This window comes from Nannospalax galili, unplaced genomic scaffold, assembly GCF_000622305.1.
Source record: "Nannospalax galili isolate Female #2095 unplaced genomic scaffold, S.galili_v1.0 scaffold334, whole genome shotgun sequence".
NCBI classification, from domain to species: domain Eukaryota; kingdom Metazoa; phylum Chordata; class Mammalia; order Rodentia; family Spalacidae; genus Nannospalax; species Nannospalax galili.
Window position 1 is genome coordinate 4,321,059 of NW_008336888.1, and position 10,819 is coordinate 4,331,877.

Genomic DNA, 10,819 nt, shown 5'->3' on the forward strand with positions numbered 1-10,819 from the left:
TTTAAAAACCATCCAGACTGAAGATACGCTCATATGAACATGATTATAAATGACTGACGTCTATCTCTGTAGGTAACATTTTAAATTTGGATCCAGACTATATGCAAAGCAGCTAAAGAATGGTTGCAAATAACAATGTAACTCAGTAAACAGGTTATCAACAGTACACTGAAAAGATAGCTTAAGGTAGTAATCTGAAATTAACGATAATCAACTTTTATTAATAAAACATCTATTTCCAGTCAAGTAGACAGATGTTTTATTAAAACTGAAAGGTTACACAATTTTTCTGAAGGTTTCACAGAATTAAGCTAGCCTAACTATTATGTAAAGTAACAGGAAACATAACCCCTCCTGTTGACCATCACTGCCATACACATAACAAAAGATCCCAAACAAGAAAACTAATACAATGAGTAACTGACTCAACAGTTTAAATATGACAGTTTAGTTAATAGTTTGGACTGTGGTTGATCAATATAATTCCATAGAAAAAGGACTTTATTATAGCAGTCACAATTTCAAACAGGTAGAGTACATATGTAAATAAAAATGAACACCAAGGGGGGCTCTAGGAGTAAACAGTAGTGTTAAGTATTATATTATAGTTCATGCTATATCTCAAGTGTGAATTGTATTGTGATACTTATGAAATATCTTTAATACAACCTCCAAAGTGTTACCTCCAATCTTGGTGTCATTAAGGGCTTAACACAGTCAAGTAACTGGCCAAATCACATTTTTGTTTTAGCATTTTAACATCAATTATTTCCTCCTTTCAATAACTCATTTATTGCATACAGCAAGATTTCAGATGATAAACATTTTCTGTTCATTCCTAAGTATTTTACAGACCCAAAATAGTCAAACACAGGGGAAACAATGAAAAAATTAAAGAAATCACTTTCCACCCTCCCAACTACCAAGCTATGCTGGGAGACAATTCTTAATTCAGAAGGGGGCTGGGAGAGAGGGAGGCACTAAACAAACCTCTTAAACGAAGAAATTAGACTAGCTTAGTTTCTTTAACATCTTCTTTAATAAGACATTACAGCACACAAGTGAGGCCCCCACATGTGTCCGTTGAACACAGGATGTACAGCCACATGAAGAGAATGGAAACAAGTGGAGTCTTGCTGCCATTCCCTTTGACAACTAACGTAAATACAGAATACAAACAAACCAATTCCTCTCCGGCTATTTTATGTCAAGTCTTTGAAGACACATAATAGTTTATAAACAAACTTTTCTGTGATCTGTTGAAGAATCTTCAAATTAAATAACAAAGGTGTTTGAGACTTATAATTTTCTCCTTATAGCAGATTTTAAGGACTGTACTGATTATCTCCATGTTAAGAATGAAGATCAACTATTTTCCTATCACTGAGATACAGAGTTAAATATGGTGCCTTCTTCAGCTGCTCATAAAATAGTTAAATACAGAGCAAAAGTTTTTTATTTTTCTGAATTACAGTCAGTAAAATGGGAGGAAAAAAAAAAAAGCAAAAAAACTAAACCAGAACTTATGAATGGGCTTTAAATGTTACTAAAAATAAACATACATATGCTCAAAGCACTTTCAAAAACCTTTAAATTGCAATTCAACTAGAACTTCTGCAAAATCCACAAGAAATCTGGTAAAATTCCAATATTCTAGTTATCAACATATTAGGAAAGGAGTATCAAATGTGAAACCTAGGCAATGAAATACACGAAACAAAAGGGCTCTCTTTCAAGTGAAAAGGTCTCGGGATTTGCTGTGAGCTGTGAGCACTGAGCTTTTCCTTACAAGCATCTCACTTCACACTTAGTGCAGACAAATGAGGTGGTCGGCACAGGCAAAGCTACAGAACAGATGCAGTGATAAGTTACAGCAAGAGGGAATGCATTTGTCATCCACAGGATCAAATACTCTGCTCTAGTCGTTATCAGGACTTATTTTAGTGTTCTTCCTAGTCTGTTAACTTTTAAACTGAGTTATAGCAGTTTCACTTGTACAACAGTTAACAAAACTAGAACACTAGCCTTCCTTTATTGGGCAGAATTTATCTTATCCAACTGAACAAAAGCCACTTCTCCATTCTTACAAGCCAAGAGAATGTGAATACTGGCCTATTTTAATACTTTCTTAGTTCAGATAGAAGTCAAACTGTACACATAGTCTTTGATTTTAGAAACCAGCACTAAGTAAATTCCTAAAACCATGATTATACTTTAAAAAGGGAGAATGTTCTGGGAATTAACCAGCTACAGGTCATTCCAATCTTTCTGTTAAACGTAAAATCCATTCATAAAATTAGCTAAATAACTTCCAAAAACTGTAAAAAATATGGTTCAATTCCCAATTAAAGAACTTGAACAATTTGCAAAGAGCTCATTATAAGATACAGTTCACAACTGTTCCATCATATTTTGGCTTAAATAGATCTAGTGCCCATTTCATTATGGCATATACTTCAGAACCTAATCTTTCAGAAGGGCTCCCTGACAATCCAATCACTTTTATTAATTTATCAATTATTTACAGTGCATTCCTGGCTGGCAGGTAGAGTCAACTCATTGAGCTTCCAACTTCAAACACAGGTAACAATCAGAAGTGGGCAATGACACATAACTGCAAAGACACCAAAGCAGCGGATAAGCCTCTCTTCAACCTAGATCAGCTGCCAATGAAGTCATGTGCAGGACTTAATGAATGAGTCTACTCTAGTTTAACAAACCTGCCACCAACTAAGAAAGGGAGATAAAGATTGCTCTTGCAATTCTAGCTGATCAATTCATTTTTATTATAAGGCAAATAATAAGGAAAGTTAGAACAGAATTTCTAGACCCATTTATCCTGTGATGTTTGTAAAATCAAAGCACTACTTTATTAAATGAGTTATTTTACACAATATGAACATCAATATAATTACAATTGTAAAAAAATTTTTATAACAAGGATGGACTGATTTTTCAGATTTCCAAATCAGAGTCAACTGTACATTTACACAGAACTGTCTTTCCATGAAGCCCAAAAGGGAACAGTGTAAAAATGAGTGTTTCTGTAGCCCCTTTATTTTTGCTGATCAACAGTTTGTTTAAAAAAGCAGCTGCAGGTTTGTTACCTAAGGTCTGAGACAGTAGGAGAGTCAAGGTGTCATGAATTCACCTGTAAGATATGGGAAAATCTTCAATAAGTAGAACCATCAACAGATGCAATATATACCATTTCAAATATCTATGATGGAAGACAAATATCTGATGGAAGACAAGTATCTATGATAGAAGTCAGTCTCTGACGGATTTACCTATTGGATATTAAAAACATCATTGATGCAATTACTTTAAAATAATTTTCAAACGCACATGCATACATACCACCGTTTAGGGGGGAAATTAACCTCAATCATACATGAAGTTTAAACTTACAATTTTCAAGCAAGTTTATAAAGTAGATACCTATGTTTTGCTCTTTATTCTAATCCAGAGCTCTGCCTAAATTGTTAAGTAAAATAGCTGCAAACTTGTACTCAAATTAGTCTGCATTATTTCTGGGATGAAGACCCTCAAATACCTTTGAAATAACTGATTTCTGGCAGCTGATGTCTCTCATTCTTGGCCCAAAGTTGGCCAGCATCCAGTCATTCCCCCTATTTTTGGCAAAGTAGTAAAAACCTGGGTGTTTCAAATGGATGGGAAGAAAATGGTCTAGGAAGGACTTTTAACAAAGTATTCTTATAAACTATAAGCAACAATTGTTAAGCTCTGGCAACATAACAAAGTTAAACACTAACTTAAAAAGGAAAGGCACAGAGTCCCTGTAAGAAGTCAGAAATTAACTTGAGCTACAGAATAGACTTTGTTTTTATATCCAAACCCAAGACTCACAAACCAGTAGAAAAAGAGTCAATTACCTGTAAACAACTTTATGCCTGAACATCAGCCAATTCTGGAGGAAGTGGAGTCTTGGGATGTTTACTTTCAAAGTGCTGCTTGAAGGTCTTAGGGTCTGGCATTTGTGTCTAAATAAAAAATTGCACACAAAAAAGAAGAGCCAGACTTTATGTATGAAATGTATGAAACATAACCTTTTAAAACTCTGAACTTATTTGTGCTAGACAATCATCACAGAATGCTTTTAAATTCTTACAACTTACACTAGCATATGAAAAAAGAGCTCATGAAAAGGAAATTTCTGAAAATGTCAGAGAAGAGAAAGTATTTGTTTATCTCACTAATAACAAACAGATGACACATTACATTAAACACGCTCTCTTAATTCTAAGCCCTCCTTAGCTCCTACTGTCACCCTCATTTTACATGATAAACTAAAACCCAGAGCACACTTCACCTGAGAGCTACATTTCAGCCTGAGGTTTTTCTAGTCTCAAATAGCATGTTATAGAGCAATGACTTCCCTTGGCAAGTACCTTCATTTATTCTTCAAAACACTCAATTACATAAAACATGAAATTAAAAGTAGGTTTTGGTTTAAGTTTTAAAAAACGTGCTTTTAGGGGATGGGAAGAGGGCTCAAGGAGGTAAAGTGCCTGCTGCACAAGCACAAAGACCAGAGGTTAGACCCTTAGCACCTACATAAAAGCCAGACGTGGTCACACGTCATAACCCTAGTGTTGGCAGGGCAGAGACAGGGGGAATCCCCAGAGCTCACTGGCCAGCCAGTCTAGGCTCTGGGTTCAGGGGGAAACTGTCTCAAAATGACAAAGCAGAGAACAATAGTGAATGATACCTGACATCAACCTCTGGCCTCCACATGCATGCATACACATGTGTACCTGCACACATATATACTACACACGCATGACATTCCTAAAACTCATTTTTAAACGTCAAAGTATGTCTTATCATTGACCCAGTGAAATTTAATATCACTCTGCCTCTGTCCAAGAAAAATCAGAAGCCATTCAATTTCATTACATTGAGTGTTACCAAACTTCAATATGCTCAAGATATTTGATGTAATGGATTCTCTCTCCAATGATAACTCTTGTTAGCTATGAACTTCTATTTCATTGGTAATGCCTTTAATAGATGATACACTTCAGTCCAGCAACCCTGTCTTACCAAGATCCTTTCTCATCAGCACCATTAATCTTACTCAGGTATAGGGCTTGAAAACATTATGTGTCTATGCACCAGACCAACTCTACCACGCTTTTTATATTTGGGATTTCCATTCATTATCCCAAGGGTAGTGAGCTTATAACAACAGACAAAGAGGCTGACTTAGAATTTCAAACACAATTCTTTGAGAGATGATGTGGAATAGTGGTCCAGAGGCTAACCTCTAAAACCAGATTTAAAAACTAGCTCGTCTTACTAGCTAGATTACCTACAGAAAAACTCCATTCACTTGGCAGTTTATTCTTCTGTACCCTGAGTGAAAGAAGAACTCACTGGCTGTTGCATGGATTAAATGAGTATTATGTAAAACACTTGGATCTGTCCCAGCACATAATAAGCTATGTGTTATTATTCTTCAAAAAATACACAAATTCTATTACGAGCCCTAAACATGAATATACTCCACATGTATTATATTTACCCTAATCATAGATCTAGTGGCGAAGGGAAACTAAGTAAATTATAGAACATTATATTTACTAGCACCAAAGTTGAACCTTATCCACACAAGACTGTAGATGTGACTTCCTTACAAGGTTCAAAGTATATCACATGTTTTCATTCTCCATAAGGAAAGGGACTTTGTTTTATACAAGTTTTTTCCCTAGCATATAGAGAAATGTGTGTGCCATAGGAACCATCCAAAAAATGTTTCTTGAGTGACTAAAAATGATTCATAAAACAGCTATCAAATCTACAATTTCTCATAAACCATTTTGCTATACCAAAAATAGTAGTAATTTAACCTATACACATCTATGCACAGGGCTTTAAGAACTGTTTGCAAGAAAGCAATGTCTTCCGGGTCCCCTTACCCTACAGACTGTGCAGGTATAGATTAAGGCAGCTTTGGCAGCAGCCTTCTGGTCATGACCTTGTTTCTTCTTTTGTCCAGCCTGCTTTTTGGCATTTTTCTGCTGAGACTGAATCTTCTGCTGTCCACGAGCCATTTGGAAGAATTATTCTAAAACAGAGTAATTAAAGCACAGTAATATTCTGAGTCAACTACATATTACAGAAATGTTTAGCAAGTGATGTGAGTGGATTCTCAAACTCACAATGCTGATAGGTTATGAACTAGTACAACTACTGTAGAAATATGGCTTATGTTAGTTGTCTACACCATGACCTAGCAATTTTCCTCTTGGTACATGTGCAAAAGAAATAAAATGTGTGTACTACAGAGTACCTGTTCCAAAAGTAGACATTTCAAATACCCATGAGTTGTAAAATGGATATAAAACACACACACACACACACACACACACACACACACACACGGAGGGGGGATGCTAGGCAACATTCAAAAAGAATTTTTTCTACAAGTTGGTATCTCAGTGTCAAAGGAAATTCAGCAGTTAGGAAGAAATGCATTGTGCAAAGTTCAAAATAGGCAAAACTATAGTTAAAGAGGTCACTTTGCTATTTATGGAGTAATGACTGGGAAGAGGTGATAGGACAGGGATTCATGGGATGCTCAGTGTTCTGTATCTTGAACCAGGTAATGATTACAAAGTATGTTTATTTAAAAAAAAAAAAATCAATGGACAGAGCTACACACAGTGGTGCTAAGCCTCTATTCACAGCAACTGGGAGGCAGAGAGAGGTGGCTTTCATATTCCAGGCCAGCCTGCACAACAAAGCAAGACCCTGCTTTCCCCCCAAAAAACACCCAATAATTTATTGAGCTGTATGTTTACCTAAGATTTTTTTTTTTGCTTTACTCTATGTAACCTTTAAAAGCTTGGCACAACACAATTTAGTCTCCCCTTATCACTTGACTACAAAGGTTCTTCCTCCCAGTATCCAATGCTGTGACTTACAATAGTAAGAAGTGCCACTAATCTTTCTAGAGATCATAGGGATAAGGGGGAAAAAACCCAACAACTTGTTTTTGAGACAGGGCCTCACTAAGTAACCTTGGCTGGCCTGAACTATGTAGATCAAGCCCTCAAACTACAGAGATCCATCTGCTTCTGCCTACCTCCCGAGTGCTGGGATTAAGGGTGTGCACCACCAGGCTCATTGAAACTGTTCTTTTATAAACTGTTCGTGAAACTACTATACTATTTCAAAATTCCCTAAAAAGTAGTTATTTCTTGTATGGTTACACAGGGAGTACATTTATTTATCATGTGTACACACAGGAGCTTGCTGTGGCACAAGTGCAGAGGTCAGTGGAAAACTGGTATGAGTCAGTTCCCTCCTTCCGCCATGTGGGTCCTGGGGATCCAACTCAGATCCTCAGGCTTGGCAGCCAAGCACCTTTACCTAAGCTATCTTGCTGGCTCAGCTGCACAAATTATAAAGTGAGAACAAATTAGTTCTCATCTGAGAATGAACCCAGTATAAAACTTTTTACAAAGTTGACAAGTACTATTCAGTACTGATGGCCTCAACTGAACAAGAGCTAAAACAACTGTCAGTGGAAAAAGTTAGTTTTACTTCCTCATTAAAACCAAAAACTTCTAGTAGACAAATCAAACCTGTTCATAAAGGGTCTAAAATGAGACTCAAGTGCTTTTGAAAAATATTAAATTATTAAAATATATTAAACATTGAACCCTGAGTCCAATTTCTGTCATTTTGAATAGCACTGTAATTACATTTTAAACTTTAAAATCACTGCAAGACATGAACATACAAGGATCTTACCAGAAAGGGCTATAAAGCCAAAAATATTTCACAGAAACAACTGAGATTCCTTCCCCATTCTCCAAAGAAAAGGGAAACTGAATAAACACACACTTAACTAGACACATTCCACAATATCACGCATTGAACTGAAAGTCTGCTAAGATGTTCAAGAGGATGAATGTTTTTCTAAAAAGCCAGTCAAGTATCTTACCAACTACAAAATGTGGAATGTGTTAGCCTAGAGAACTTCAATCTCATAAAGCATAGGTAAATACTGTTTTTTTTTAAACCAAAGCCTTATTAATTCAGAATCAAACGGCACTATATTTTAAAAGCACATTTTGATGGTAGGTGTTCAATCTATGTGTATACAACACTGTGCAACATTCTTCATGTCCCAGCATCGTAGTATCAGAAACTTGTCAGACTACTTGGGTTCTCTTGCATCTTAACTCTTCCAAACAATGCGTTTATATACGAAGACATTACTTTTGGGGCCAGTCCTTAACGGGAATATGTTTCAAAAAAAAAGTTACAAAATAGCCCATCATTAATTCCAGAAGTTTCCTTGCTACCTAGAAGTTAATATGGTTATTTTGTAACATTTTCAGGCAGTGTACTGTAAACGAAACGTCATCAGATGAACAAGATTATTTTTAACTTTTGCATTTAGGGCTCTTCCTAAACTATATTACGCAATAGATTTAGCATATTTTCCATGTCACCTAACAGTAGCAACAATTTAAAAAAACCAAAAAAAAAAAAAAAAAACCTACCGGTTTTAATAAAAGGTACTAATCATTTGGGTTTTGTTGTTTTTTTAAGCCAGAAAACATAACACTACGTAAAGGAAACTGTATCTAGCTGCGTGGGGTAGGCCCCTGACTTCTGACAGCACACTGGCACGAATTTCCTTTCCGAAAGCCAAAATGCAAACGAACCAACCACCTGCTTTTGGACAGCTCAACTTAGGATTTGCTCTCAATGACCCTATTCAATTTTCGGCAAATTTTCACATATAACCGCCCCCTGATTAAATGCAACAAACTGAAAGGCAATAAATCATTTGCAAATAGCTACCCGCTGCTTTTTTAATGAATGATTTTTTTAAATGAAACTTTTAGCTTTCCCAGCGGGCTGGGAGGGGGGACTGCAAAAGAGTTAAGGAAAAGGACTAAACAGTTCTTTGAAATGAGAGAGCTCTAGCAGAAGGCAACAAGTAAGCCCCTGCCATAAAGAGCCTTGTAAAACAAAACAACTTACTAGGATTTGGGATCCAGGAAGTAGGCTCATTTCTCTGTAAGCATCCAGAAAGGAAGAGGCCCAGGTAGGGCTGCACAGCCTAACCCTGGCTTTGAACCTTACACTAGTCTGCGGCCCGCGGAGGGAGGCCTCCCACGCCCTCCACCCCAACCTGCAGTCCCGTTCTCTTCCCGCCCTGCACCGAGGCCTGCCCGCCCGCATCCATCCCGGCCGGAGCTGCGCCTGCCTCAGACCTGGGCGACCCAGCGCCTGCTCCACCGGCAGCAGCTGTTCGGTTGGGTGACCGCTGCGCTGTGCAGCCGGCCACCTGCACCGGCCTCCCGCCCGCGCTCGCGCCCTGCTGCCTCGCCGCCCTGGTCCCCAGCGTCCTGCGGCGTCAGGGCCCACCCCGCCGCCGCTCACCCGGGCCGGGGACAGGCTGGCCGTCCGAGAGTCCGCGAGGCGCGACAGGACGAGCACGGAAGGACGGGGAGAGCGCGCCCAGCACCGCCTCGGCCTCCTCCGCCCGCCAAGGAGGGGAAAGGAGAGCCGGCAGCACAACAACCCGCGCCTCGCACACCCGCCGCAGCGCGCGCCCGCCGCCGCCTGAGCCGGAGGCAGACTCGTCCGCTGGTGCCCGCGCACGCGCCGCGCTGCGCTCCCAGTCGCCTCCGCGCCGCTAGCCCTCTCGAGGCCCCGCTCCTTTGCCTTCCTGTGTCGGCCCCGCCCGGCTCGCACGCCCCCGCCCTTCCGGTCCCGCGGGCCAATGGCAGCTCGCTACTATTACATAAGCGCGAAGGGGCGGGGCCCGCAGAAGGGAACTGCGGTGACGTCGCCCTCTGCCTGGCCTTGCTCTTCCCTTCCGGTGTGCTTGCTTTCCGCCGGGTCGTGGTGGCGCGTGACCCGGGTCCTGGCGGGCGATGGGCCGCGTAGGAGCTTGCCAGTGGCCCGTCTGTCGGCTTGCTTGCCCTGCCGCCGGCCTGCCTTCGGGCCTCGACGCCCTCACGAGTTTCCCTGGCCGGCGGCTCTCGCCCGGGCACCCGCTCAGTCGCCTGCCGGGGAGACGCGCCGGGCACCCCTGGGCCGCCTGCGTCCGTGACCCCCTCGCCGGGCTCGCGCCTTTGTTCTTTCACCAGCTGTTCCCTGCTTCGGGCCCCAGAAACCTCGGTTATTTTGACCAACTTGGGACTTGTTCGGAGTTGGAGATTTAAGCCTGACAAGCGCGTTAAATTCCCACCAGGGCTCTTGGCCTATGTAGGCTGGGTCCCTACTAGATTGCGAATATGTGGGGAAAGAGTAAAAGGGCTCCCCCCACCCCTCGATTTACAGGCTTCTTCAAACACCTGATTAAGAGCAATTGTAAATCCAGCAGTGACTACATTTACTAACTTACTGATTATTAGAAATGGCATTGTAAATACCAGCTGTATTCCACGTTGTTACCCTCCTACCTCTGACACACTGGTTTCTAACTCGGTATATTGCACTTGTGGCTGTACTTCTTTGTTTTTGTCGGTTTGGGTTTTTTTCAAGATAGGGTCTAACTGTGTAACAGACTGATTTTAAATAAGTGTAGTCCAGGTTGGCCTAGCACTCCTGATCCTCCCACCGCCAACTCTCAAAGCATCTATGCCCAGCTCTTGTTTTCCAGTTGATGTTCTCAACTGACCCCATAGCCTTGAATCTCAAATTTGCCTGTCAGTGCCCAGGGAATGTTAGTTGAACATGAGTAGGTTCCAACTTCTGTGATACAGTTGCCACAGAATTGCTTAAACTACCCAGGAAGGAGTTAGCTTTGGGTGAGATACAGTGT

General features: G+C 40.5%; 1 protein-coding gene across 1 annotated transcript; it reads right to left on the bottom strand.

Annotated features, from left to right (window-relative positions):
* Positions 1–242: 242 nt before the first annotated feature.
* Znf706 (zinc finger protein 706) lies at positions 243–9,695 on the bottom strand. Its single transcript, XM_008831562.3, has 4 exons — positions 9,430–9,695; positions 5,943–6,091; positions 3,897–4,004; positions 243–3,151 (listed from the first exon to the last, which is right to left on the bottom strand). Exons 2-3 carry the CDS (start codon positions 6,075–6,077, stop codon positions 3,909–3,911), a joined length of 231 nt encoding a protein of 76 aa, XP_008829784.1. The 5' UTR covers positions 6,078–6,091; positions 9,430–9,695; the 3' UTR covers positions 243–3,151; positions 3,897–3,908.
* Positions 9,696–10,819: the final 1,124 nt, after the last annotated feature.

What these genes read in the sequence shown, in the direction of transcription:
- Znf706 (XM_008831562.3), bottom strand. Translation starts at nt 6,077, where the DNA reads ATGGCTCGTGGACAGCAGAAGATTCAGTCTCAGCAGAAAAATGCCAAA. An exon ending in ATACCTGCACAGTCTGTAGG is followed by an intron (nt 4,005 to 5,942) that starts GTAAGGGGACCC and finishes TTTTTTATTTAG; the next exon opens with ACACAAATGCCAGACCCTAA.